Here is a 12,795-nt window from a genome sequence, read left to right on the forward strand (position 1 = left end):
CATTATCGTTGAAACATTTCTCACAAAACACATTAGTAGATAACAAGATAATCATAATTAAAATTAATTAATATGTTTGTTATCTTTAAAACATCAAATAAGGATTTTGTCCTCAACACAAATTACTCATTCTGGTGGATTCCGGAAGTCTAGTGGATTCTAGATTAGTTACTCTTTCTGGTGGATTCCGGAAATCTGGTGGATTCCAGAGCCTTATCTAACAGGTTTGTCGCTTGCGGACCTGTGTTTTATTATAGGATTAGCGCTTGCTTTTCCTTCACGCTTTTGTACTGCGTTAGTTGGCATCAGAGCAGGTTTCCCCTGTTCTTTCGTGAATTGATCAGCCATGGGAGATCAACCGGTGACGAGGGCAGACTTTGACGAGTTAGCTACAATGGTCAAAGTTCTGTCAGATAAGTTCATGTCATTGACGACTAAGGGGGTCGACGTCGCTAACAACAACAGCAATAGAAACAATAACAACAGAAACAGCGACAACAACCGCAACAACAACAACCCTACTACTGATGACTCGAGTTCTGAGGATGAGGAAGTTGTGCCCGAAGAGGGAGGTGAACGTGGGAATCACCATGATTACCGCGTGAAGGCTGATATTCCCTTGTTTCACGGAACAATGGGGGTGGAAGAATTTATGGACTGGCAGATCGATGTTGACAGGTTTTTCGACGTCATGGACGTCCCGGAAAATAAGCAGGTTAAGATGGTGGCGATCAGGCTGAAAAGTACCGCAGCTGTTTGGTGGGATAGACTTGTTGTTCAGAGGAAGAGGCAAAAGAAACGCCCTATTCGAACTTGGAGAAAGATGAAACGGTTAATGCTTGAAAGATTTTTACCTGAAGATTATGAACAAATTCTGTATAAGATGTATATTGAATGTGTTCAGGGCAAGCGATCAATGGCTGAGTACACGGCTGAATTCTTACGTTTTTCTGAACGTAATGAATTAGGTGAGTCCGAGAATCAGAAAGTGGCTCGTTATATTAGTGGTTTGAAAAGTTCGTTGCAAGAGAAGATGGGATTACAGACTGTTTGGACCGTTGCTGAAGCGTCCAACCTAGCTTTGAAGGCTTAATTATTAGAGAAATCCCCCAGAAATTTCTCAAACTTCAGAAGGTATTCTCCACAGAATAATGTTGATGACAAAGAGAAAAGTGCAGAAACCAAAGATTCAAACCCTGTTAACAAAGCAGGCAGTTCTGGCAGTGCACCGCAAGGAAAGGCCTCCGTCCAAAAACAACATAACCCTTATGCGAAGCCTACTGGTGATACTTGTTACCGTTGCGGGGGGAAGGGTCACAGGTCCAATGTGTGTCCATCAAGGAGGGTTACTGGAGTAGTGGAGGAAAGGGATGATGATGATGATGATGAGCATCTTGCTGACAAAGATGAATACGCAGAAGTTGAATTTGTTGAAGAAGAATCTGATGAGAGGGTAAGTTTTGTGTTGCAAAGAACTTTACTAGCATCCAAAGATGAAGGGCAGCGCAAAAATTTATTTAAAACACATTGTTCTATCAAGAACAAAGTGTGTAATCTGATTGTGGATACTGGCAGCACGGAAAATCTAGTGTCGCAGAAACTAGTAGACTATTTGAAGTTATCCACTGAACCTCATCAGAAGCCATACACCCTCGGTTGGGTAAGCAAGGATTCCCAAGTTCGAGTTACACTAGCTTGCAAAGTTCCTACTCCATTGGAAAGCATTACAGAGAAAAGGTACTTTGTGATGTTCTTGATATGGATGCTTATCATGTTTTACTTGGTAGACCTTGGCAATTTGATAATGATATCACTTATCGAGGACGAGATAATGTGATGATGTTTACATGGGGCACACAAAAGATTACTATGGCTCCTGTTTTACACTTTGAAAAGAACCAAAGGGAAAAGAAGTCTAGCTTCTTGTTGATGACGCAAAGTGAAGAGGAGCTTAATAAAGATGTTAAAGAAGCTGTCAAGGCTAAGTTAGAAGATACTAGGCAAAAGAATAAAGCAGTTGCTGAAAAATGTAGAAGTGTTAAAGTTTTCAATGTAGCAAATATATATGAATACCATGTCGTTGAGGTCCTTTATCAAGATGAGAACTCGGGGTCGAGTTCTTTTGAGGTAGAGGAGACTGATGTAGGAAGGTTGGCCGCGCCAGATTGAAGATCAAGTGATGCGCAAGAAAGGTTCACTTGGAAAATAGTGAAGATTTAATTTTATATTTTAGCTAGATTTATTATTTTTATATTTTAGCAAGATTTATTATTTTTATTTAGCTAGGTTTGTTATTTTTATTTTTACAATCTTTTAGAAGATTTGTTATTTTTATTTTTCACTACTATTTAAACTAAACTATTGTAGCCTTGAAAGGCAACTTTTTGATTTAATAAAATATAAAGTTTTCTCTTAAATTTGGTGGATTCCAAATTACTCCTTCTGGTGGATTCCGGAAGTCTAGTGGATTCTAGATTAGTTACTCTTTCTGGTGGATTCCGGAAATCTGGTGGATTCTAGAGCCTTATCTAACAGGTTTGTCGCTTGCGGACCTGTGTTTTATTATAGGATTAGCGCTTGCTTTTCCTTCACGCTTTTGTACTGCGTCAAAGTTACATGTCAACTCAATTCGTAAATGAAATAAAATAGAGGTGAAGAAAATTCTCACATAAGAAAATGAAGATGATCGTTGGAATTTTCTATTTATTACAAATTTTGATCAAATACCCCTATATGACGTGACTATTCACTCAAATTAATATTTATAACATGGAGTCTATGTGACAATTGATACTTTTTTTTTTGGGTACATAAAATAAAGAAGAATATGTGACAATTGATACTTACGTCATAGGGGATATATTTATTTTTTTTTAAGGGGCGTCATAGGGGATATTGATCGTGTCTTCTATTAAGAAAATTATAGTCTAAAATAACAAAATATTACATTTTAGAAGATTTTTGAAATTTTTATTCATTCAAGTAACCATTTACTCACTCAATGAAAGATACTCCCTTCGTTCCAAAATATAAGCAAAAATTAGTCAACAAAAGTGAATGTATTTGATTCAAATTTGAAACCAAATACTCCCTCCGTCCTATTTTATAATACCTCATTTGACTAAATGCACTATTCATATTTTTGTTTTGACCGTATTTTTCTAAAAATATATAAATGTAAATATTATCATATAAGATCTTGTTTGATTTGTTTCAACGAGTATTTTCAAAATATCACATTTCTGTAATTTTTAGTAATACACAATTAAAAATATTCGTAATCAAAATTAAGTATTGGTGTGCGTGCACTTGTCAATTAATTTTTATACTTTGAGACGGAGAGAGTACTTTATGTTTCTTTGACTCATTTTTGCTTATATTTTGGGATGGAGAAATGATTTTTTTTAACACAACTCAATGAAAAAACACTAGTTACATCGTTTTCTATGCTTTTAATTGATCACTTTTGCATACCAAACATTAACTAGACATGGGAGAGAAAGGGTGTTTGACTAGTGATAGTAGGTGGTGCTACTAGTACTACTTGCCCTGTATGACGTTTGATGACATTGACGCAGATACTGTGGTGGTCCATCGTGTGTAGGACAGACTTTATACCATTGGATTCAATATTTTTCTAAGCCAATAATAACTAGCCACGTAAGAAGAACAAGGGTTGCTTTGTCAACATATAGGTGTGTGTCGGGTTAAGGTGAGGTTGGGTCAAATAATGAAAATGATAGAGGTAGAGAGTGAGAGGTTTAATCACCGATCATCTCTACTTCTAATTTTCACAATTTTCTCTCGATTCAAACTATTTTATACAGTCCCGTTTCTAAGATTTTGATGGCACTTTAAAATTTGGGCATAATTATTAAATAGTATAAAAAAGTTGAATTGCTAATAAACAATAAATTTTTTATTTAATATCAAAATACTCATAAAAAATAATTTTTATGAATATTTTTATATGCAAATTCATTAATAATTGTTTATATATCAATATGTTCTATCATATCTCTCAACACATAAAATGGTCAGACCATTAAACCTTTCTTGTGACATTGATGATCTCAGGTAGTTTTTCAATAATTTTAACTTTGAAAAACTTCTTTGTGCAGATGCAACAGTCATATGCATAGTCAGGGGCGGACCTCTTCAAGGCTTGGTGTGGCTATAGCCACACCAGCCCAGCCCGATTTTTTTCTAAAATAAATAAATAAATATTTTATAAATAATTTTAAGTCATTTTGTATATATATTCGTACAAATATTAATGTAAATATTAGTTTAGAGTTTATTATTGATGACTGTAAGTCCCTTGTACATATATTAGTTTAAGTATTAGTGCAAATATTAGTTTCTAGTCTATTATTGATGATTTCAAGTCTTTCATTATATGTAAAGTATTATTTTGAGCTATATATAGTTTAATTTTATAACAATTAACTTTAACTTTGTTTGGCAAAAAAAGGTAAATAAGTAATTGAGTTAGTAGTATTGGGTAAAATTACCAATTCAACTGGAATATAAATATGAAATGACATAATTAATATTTAATTTTTTGAAGTAAGATAATACGAGTAAAATTGAAATAAAAATTAATAAGTTATAAACTAATTGAATTGGTTTATCAAAATAAACTATATCCTAGTATAATTTTGTGTTCTATATATTTTGGCCCAAGGTAGAATCTTGTGAAGACTCTAACAATAGTGATATGCATGATTTAACAATTATAGTTTTTTTCTTATTTGAATAGAAATTTTGTGGTTTTTTTTTATGTTTGTTTTTTTTTAAAAGAAATTTTATAGTTCGTTAATTTGTTGTTCTTTTTTTGGATATACATGTTGTATTAGTAAATCTCATATGAATAAGAAATTTTATAGTTCAATGAATTTTTTTTCGAGTAGTGCCTAAAATTTTTAGCCCCACCAGTTATTTGTGTCTGGGTCCGCCCCTGTGCATAGTTAAGAGAATTCGACAAGCAATTGCAACGTTTGGATAACAAAAATAAGCAAATCTTATATATTTATAAAAGAAGTAAATCATATATATTTATAAAAGAAGCAAATCTTAAAATATTCTAAATAAGAATATTTTTTTGACACATTCAGAACAAAAATATAAACAATAACTTTCTAACAATTTATTATTGCAAATATAATTGTAACATATATTTAAATTTATAATCTTCACAAGATATTTAGACATATTATTTTAAATTTTTACAAGAATTTTGATATTTATTTATTTTATATTATTGACATATATAATATATATCCCTAAAAAAAATTGGGGGCCCTTATACTCGGGGGCCTAGGGCCGTCGTCCCCCTCAGATACGGTACTGATTTTATATTAAGAATTAAACGGTGTCGAGAAAAATTGTGAAAGATTAAATCAAATTTTCACTTTTGATTTTTTTTTTTTTTTTGACAAAACATCACTCTTGACTTAATTATGCTGTTCTTTCATTAATTGAAATATTTATATTCATTGGCTTCAACAAAATATGAAATTAATTTTGAATATTGAATGTTAAAGGAAATAAAATATATTTAGATTTTGATGGCTTAAATTCATTTTGGATTTATGAGTAAGTTTCGATTAGAACATAAGTATTCAATCTTAATTACATCGTATAAATTACTATGTATGTGTTTGGTTCTGTGGTGGACAAAATTGATTTTGACATAATTAAGTTTGATAAAATTGATTTTGATAGAATTGAGTTTGACAGAATTGAGTTATGTTTGGGTATATTCATACAAAAGTGAGTTGAACAAAGAATTGGAGTGTAAAAATCAATTATAGAATGAGAAGCTACAATTTCTAGCTTCAAGTAGAATCAATTCTGGAGGCAGAATCAATTCTACTTTTGAGAAACCAAACAAGCCAAAATCAATTTTACAGGTCTAGAATCAATTCTGGCTACTCCAGAATTGAAACCAAACATACACTATATAGATAAAAGTAAATGAAGTAACCGACTACTAAGTGATAGATCATATGGCCGTGGCGAATATTTTGCTAAGCTAGTGAGATTCATCGCTTATTTTAAATAAAAAATAATACTACTACTACAAATTGCTATAGGGGAGAGTGTTTGTTAGTAATCACAACATTAACTGGGGGGTAGCACTAGCACATGATAACGGAAAGCAGTATAATTGTATGGCAAATGCTAAATAGTGCTCCAGGGGCACTTGTTAAGGATTCAAATTTAGAAAGTTTTCCTTGGAAATAGTGTAGTCAATACAACAAAGGTTTATATTTTGATGTTTTCCATGCACAACTTTAATTTTATTTCTTCTTTTGGTATAGTTTGTTTAGGGCTCATAACTTCAATTGAGATATTAAAAAAATTCATTTCATGTAGTCTTGACAATTCTATTTTTGTGTCTTGACAATTCAATCTTTATGTCTTGACAATTCTATTTTTATGTTTTATACTTTCTAGTGAACCTCCAATTCATTAAATGGAGTCTTGTTAATTTTATTTTGAACCCTCGACAATTCTATTCGAAAGTCTTGACAATTATGGTCAAGTGCTGTATAATATATATTGAAGCTCAACTGCATCTCTTATTGTATAGTTTGTTTAAATAATAAGCAAATGAATTCTTTTGAGCACGAGTCTATGATTTGGAGTTTAACAAACATAAAATGCCATTAATTTAACATTTAATGGAGATGTGTCTCTCACTAATTAACAATGATGTACCTCACGTGTTCTTCGACGCGTAGTGTAAAGCGTGCAGCTCTAGTCCACTTTACTGACATACAGTAACACGATGAGGAGCAGCTACAACAAACAGGAGAAAGAGCAGCGAACCTGTTATTTGTGGTTCTTAAGGTTAAAAGTGGATCTAGGTTGCTGTTTTGGAAATACTATTACACTGTTTGTTTGTGAGACTTTTTAACATCCTTAAAAATATGTTAGTTACTCATCCCTTATTTTGCTCCATTGAAAAGTATCTATACACTATTTTCGGTTCACCAATAAGGAAGATAGAGTTGGGGATAACGATATCTATAAACACTATGACTTTCAAGTCAGTATGAGAACGTGGAATAAAAGATTTATGGTTAAGAATTGCTTACATGAGTCATTCTTGAGAAGTAGGAGTATATATAGGTTTGAATGGAGCCTCAACTATTGATGAAGAGGATGCAATTACATAATCTCATCAACGACTATAGAGAATCAAGGTCATGTAAGCTTTAATTGACCGAATGAATACAAGAATCAATGTCATGTAAGCTTTAATTGACCGAATGAATACAAGGATTGCTCGCTCGGTCTATTGGGATCTGGTGGAGCTATGGTCTCCTGGAATTGACTTGGGCCGGGTAGGAAGGCGAACATGGACCTTAGTTCGGTCCAAAATATTATCCATGTAAAAACAAATAGAAATGTTATCTAGATATACTTTTTGAGACAAAAATACAACATTTAGGGGGTAATTAGAAACCAGAGAAATGTTATTTTAATGACATGCTCAAAAGTTGACATAAATTTTTGACATTTTAGGTGGAGAAATATGTTTGACATAAAGTATACTAGTACTAGTGTGGCGCGTGAGGTGTTGGTGATAGGTAAGTAGCGTGAAAGTACAAAACCCGCACACAAATCCTTTCTCCATACCATGTCCTTCCCTTCCCTTCCCATTCTTCCATTCCATGAATTTCTTATTGTTGCATTACTATTACTATTACTTTTCTTTCTTCAATGTTCATTCATGTTCACATTCACATTCATTCATAACTAACAAAAAAACAACAAATCACCGCACCGCACACTAACTAACCGAACCGAACCAAACCAAACCAAAAGTTTCTACTTCTCTGTAACAACCAACTTTCTCGTAACTCACAAAAACACACTCACTCCTCAACCATAATCAAGACAGAGAGAGAGAGAAACAAACTTTCACTGCTCAAAATGGGAGATAATATCTCTAATTCCTCATCACAAGATGAAATCTCTCTTTTTCTCCGTCAAATTCTCCTCCGTTCATCTTCTTCTTCTTCCATGCCCGGATCCAACCCACTTCAAGATGGGAACATCTCACTCTTTGATTCCACTTTCAGACCAAACCATCCTTTAAATGTCTCTTCATCTTCTGTTGCTGGTGGAGGAGGAGGAGGAGGAGGACTCAGTGGTAATGATACTGATGAATATGACTGTGAAAGTGAGGTATTTTAATATCATCATCAACTTTTCAAGTTTCAACCTTTTTTTTCTTTCTATACATGTCTATGTAATTTTTCTCTGTTGGGGTGGGGTAGCTAGATTCTATATTTTCTTCCAACCAAAAAAAAAAAAAAATTGTTTGTTAACTTTGTTATTGTCAAAATACTACTAATAAAGACTACCCGGAGCACTTAGATGAGATGTCATAGTTTTCTTCTATTTTAATCAAAATTCCGAGTTCGATCTTGACTTGGTCATGCAGCAGTATTAAATTGCATTCTATTTGGGTCTCACAAGATTCGAGAGATTAGTCTCTTCAGTTTTGCGAAGAGGATATCTGGGTTAAGCCAAAAATACTAATAAAGACTGTTTTTTTAAACTCAATGTCTTGGAATAGGTTCTTAGTTTTTTATTTTGTGTGTGTATTTTGGCTATGTTTCTGACTCAGATTGTTGTGTGCCCTAAAAAGAATATAACTTTGATTCTTGGTCTGTTTCTAGTGTGGATCTTTGTGCACCATTTTGATTTTGATGAATTTGTCGTTTTGTTGGGATTTGATGTTGGGGTTAAAAATTGTATCTTTTGTAGGAGGGTGCTGAAGTATTGACCGAAGAAATTCCAAGAAAGTCTGGTGCTTCTAGGAGTTCTTCAAAAAGAAGTAGAGCAGCTGAAGTTCATAACTTGTCTGAAAAGGTTTGTGATTTTTGTTTATTTATGTTTATTTCTTGAATTTAATTAGTACTATTGCTTTTGTCATTTTTTTTGTGGGACTTGTTGAACAGAGAAGAAGGAGTAGGATCAATGAGAAAATGAAGGCTTTACAAAATCTAATTCCTAATTCTAACAAGGTGCATAAGTTTTATAAACCTTTGGTTTAAAGGTTGTGTTTTTAGATTCATAATAATTATTCTTAATGTAGTTGATTGTGTCCATGTGTGTGACAGACTGATAAGGCTTCAATGCTAGATGAAGCTATTGAATACCTTAAACAGCTTCAGCTCCAAGTACAGGTTTGTATCCCTTTTATTTACTACTGCACTTTTTTGTCCTATGTGAGGTGGTTGGGACCTTCATTTTATCCTCAACTTCAACCCACCAAAGTATCTTCATTTTTCACTTTTTACATTATATAGGTCCTACACTCCCACCCTTCCACTCATTTGTTATTTTTACAACACAGCCACCATATTCTCAACCCATCAACAATAGGAATCGATATAAATATCTACGTAGCATTGCACATACACCCGCCACAACACTGATAATAATCTAAGAAAGTGGAAGTAAATAGTAATCGAATGTAACCACTTATGTCAGTGTCTGACATTGGCATGTGTCGGACACCAGACATGTTTTCAATCTGAAGTGTCGGTAGCTACATAGTTTATTATTTAATGTAATTGAAAATTTTATGGTTACATTTAAAGGTTTATTCTCTATCTTTGCTCCTATGATAACTCAGTGAATTCACTAGTAGTTCTTTGTTATTGCTAATTGCATATATATGTAAACCTTAGATGTTTTTGGAACTCTTAAAGTATATCGTGTTTTGATGATGATATCTTTAATGCATAATAACTAAATAGAGAATTAGTTGAACAAAACATGGCATGTTTGTCACTTTCCATTGAAGCAAATTGGAATATTGCAGCAATTTAATAGAGAACGAACCCAATCTTTTTGTTGGTTTAAATCTACATTAGTTCTTTGTGACTAAAGCGGTATGTTTTTTAGTGACTTAGATTAAATGCAAACCACCACACTGAATTAGCATTAGATTAATTACTGGTTAAGAAAAGTAATCTAAATCTTCATTGCAATAGAAGAAAATTTTTGGTCAAACTTTACTTACCTTGCGGCCGAACTCTGAATTATCGGGGGGGTCCCCTTCCTCTGAGAACCAGAGGTTTAATACAAAAAAATAAGTTTCATAATAATCTTGTTCATAAGAATCTGATTTTCTTAACTCACTTAGATATCTGTGAAATCAAAATTTATGTTTATTGAAATATACTTTGACAATTTGCGTTGTTAGATAGAATTCACCCTTGAAGGTAGCAGGGGCGGCTTGCACACATGTGCAAGGTGTGCGACGGCATCGGGCCTCAAAATTTTGAGGGCCTCAGCTCAAAATTTTGAGGTCCTATAATATTACTTATATATTATTTATACCTATAAAATATCAGATATTTATTAATAGATTAATTTTTAGGCCCTAAACTAATAGTTATATATTGTTAATGTTCATATAATATCATATGAGTATCAATAGATTAATTATCTATACTCGTAAATATAGTTTTAGTCCATTTTAATCTTTCCATAAAATTTAAACTTAGATTATGAGGTTCATTTTTGACGTTATATACAAAGATAATTATTTTGTATTTCTTATCCCATTTGATTTGATGCAATTGGTTTAATATTGATAATCTATATGTTTACAAGAATAAAAATGATTTTTTTATATTATACGCAATTTAAATCGATAGTTTTTTTTTAAAAAAAAAAATTATATTAAGGTATCACTTTTATACTTTGCACAGGGCCTCCTAAAACCTGGAGACGCCCCTGGAAGGTAGCTTAGTATTGAACTTTATGACTTCATGGTGATATTTCAGATGCTGTCATTGAGAAATGGATTGAGTTTGCATCCCATGTGCTTTCCCGAAGGCTTGCATTCTCTTCCATTTTCTAGGATGAGTACGGAGTTGAGTGAAGGAAACAGGTCTGCCCCTTTAAACATGGCATCTACTCTGCCTCATCCCCAAGACAATCCCTTGCTCTATGCATCCAATCTACCTAACAAAAACACATTGCTGAGTCAGCCATCAATGTCCTCCTATCCTTCATATATTAACAACGCAGAAACTTCTTTCGGTCTAGAATCCCGTATTCCAGCACAGAAAAAACGTCTTCAACGATCTTCAGAGGTAAGTCAATCATGTGAACAAAGTCATATTTAGTTAACTTTTTGAGAGTACAATGTTAGTCTTTGTTACATATTTTCTCTTGATTTGTGAAGGCAATAGATGGTGAAGACATGTTGCAGCACCAGCAATTGAATCCAATCTATTCTGCTACCAATCTAGGTGGTTCTCAAGGTGCGTGCACGTTTCTTGTTTTACAAGTGAATGTAACTATTCCATTCTTATACAACAATCTCATGCTCCTTGTACATAACTTCAGTTGCCAAAGAATTCGAGTCAGGCACAGCGGCTACACCTACTACTAACAATTCTCTGCAAACGTGCATCACCGGAAGAGATCAGGCAGGAGCAATCATGAGAAATACCGAGGCCAACATTATATTTTCATCGCAGTTAAGTAGGTAAATGGTATTAGTAACTAGGAAACGGAAAGGAAAAAATATAAAATCAGATTTTTGAAGTTTTTGATGCTTCCAAAACTTTTTTGATTTTACTTTCCTCATACAAATAGGAATCCCTTAAGCATTTTGTGGTGTTAGTAAGTGAAAAACAAGACTCTTGCCTATCTAACTTTGGAGATTAATTTATGCTCAGCTACTTAAGTTGGTAAATTATCTATAATGTATGTATCCTATTAACTACTAATTGTTGTACCAGGTATATAAGGATTAATGTAAAACCTTCTATGATGATTTCAGTTTAAGATAATGTTTATTGCCCATGAGTTGGTTCATATAAAATTCATTAGTTCATATAAAATTGAAAACTCGCAAAAGAATTCGTTAAGAGTCCCGCATTAGAAGAGATAAGGTTTGAATATGAGTTTATCCGTAGAAACAGTCTTTACTCTTTACCATATATACGCCGGTTTTGTAAAGTTGAACTAAGTTCAACTCAAATTTTAATTCTAAGATGGTATCGGAGTCTATATAAGATTTGTTGGCCCACTATCTAATCATGGGTGTGAGCCTGTGAGGGGAAACTTATTGTTTTTTATTGTATGTGCATCGACCAGGTTCTTGGGTTCATGCATGTAAGAAAACCAGAAATTTGTCACCTTGTTTGAATTTTGAAACACAAGATAGTGTATTTGTTTGTGATAATCATCACACGCCACAACCCACACGCAATGTCTAGATTGTGGTGATTGTTGTGTTTATGTCCATGATGGGTGTGTTTATGACAAAAACTTATTGTTTTTTTTATTGTTTGTGCATCGACCAGCTTCTTGGGTTCATGCATGTAAGAATACCAGAGATTGTCACCTTGTTTGAAACACAAGATAGTGTATCGTTTGTGACAATCATCACACGCCAGTGTCTAAATTGTGGTGATAGTTGGTCTAATATATACAAGTAAATGTTTTTTTTTTTTTTTTCAGGTTTATTGAATATCTGATGAATCTGATTCTGATTCATATGGATTGTAACAGCCCCCGGGCCCCATCATGGCGATCCCGGAGTTTTTGCCTTTCGTGGGAATCGAATCACGTACCCTGGGGTTCAAATACGTGTTCAATCCATTCCCACTACTACTTGAACCCCAGGGTACGTGGTTCGATTCCCACGGAAGGCAAAAACTCCACTAGAGAGGGGTGAAGAAGATCGTGAGGTGACAGTCGGGTTTGCCTACTAAATACGTAGAAAATGGGCCCGGGCTGTTACAT

General features: G+C 33.5%; 2 protein-coding genes across 2 annotated transcripts; both read left to right on the top strand.

Moving 5' to 3' along the window:
- Positions 1-346: 346 nt before the first annotated feature.
- On the top strand, positions 347-4,142 carry LOC123904136. Its single transcript, XM_045953831.1, has 4 exons — positions 347-1,048; positions 1,148-1,737; positions 1,788-2,085; positions 4,122-4,142. Exons 1-4 carry the CDS (start codon positions 347-349, stop codon positions 4,140-4,142), a joined length of 1,611 nt encoding a protein of 536 aa, XP_045809787.1.
- Positions 4,143-7,590: 3,448 nt separating this feature from the next.
- LOC123905854 (transcription factor SPATULA-like) lies at positions 7,591-11,850 on the top strand. Its single transcript, XM_045955620.1, has 7 exons — positions 7,591-8,202; positions 8,788-8,892; positions 8,982-9,047; positions 9,144-9,209; positions 10,821-11,132; positions 11,225-11,303; positions 11,389-11,850. Exons 1-7 carry the CDS (start codon positions 7,948-7,950, stop codon positions 11,532-11,534), a joined length of 1,029 nt encoding a protein of 342 aa, XP_045811576.1. The 5' UTR covers positions 7,591-7,947; the 3' UTR covers positions 11,535-11,850.
- Positions 11,851-12,795: the final 945 nt, after the last annotated feature.

This window comes from Trifolium pratense, linkage group LG2 (genome assembly GCF_020283565.1).
Source record: "Trifolium pratense cultivar HEN17-A07 linkage group LG2, ARS_RC_1.1, whole genome shotgun sequence".
Taxonomy (NCBI): domain Eukaryota; kingdom Viridiplantae; phylum Streptophyta; class Magnoliopsida; order Fabales; family Fabaceae; genus Trifolium; species Trifolium pratense.

What these genes read in the sequence shown, in the direction of transcription:
- LOC123904136 (XM_045953831.1), top strand. Translation starts at nt 347, where the DNA reads ATGGGAGATCAACCGGTGACGAGGGCAGACTTTGACGAGTTAGCTACA. An exon ending in GAAAGCATTACAGAGAAAAG is followed by an intron (nt 1,738 to 1,787) that starts GTACTTTGTGAT and finishes TTTACTTGGTAG; the next exon opens with ACCTTGGCAATTTGATAATG. An exon ending in ATGAATACCATGTCGTTGAG is followed by an intron (nt 2,086 to 4,121) that starts GTCCTTTATCAA and finishes TTCTTTGTGCAG; the next exon opens with ATGCAACAGTCATATGCATA.
- LOC123905854 (XM_045955620.1), top strand. Translation starts at nt 7,948, where the DNA reads ATGGGAGATAATATCTCTAATTCCTCATCACAAGATGAAATCTCTCTT. An exon ending in AGCTTCAGCTCCAAGTACAG is followed by an intron (nt 9,210 to 10,820) that starts GTTTGTATCCCT and finishes GTGATATTTCAG; the next exon opens with ATGCTGTCATTGAGAAATGG. An exon ending in CAATCTAGGTGGTTCTCAAG is followed by an intron (nt 11,304 to 11,388) that starts GTGCGTGCACGT and finishes ACATAACTTCAG; the next exon opens with TTGCCAAAGAATTCGAGTCA.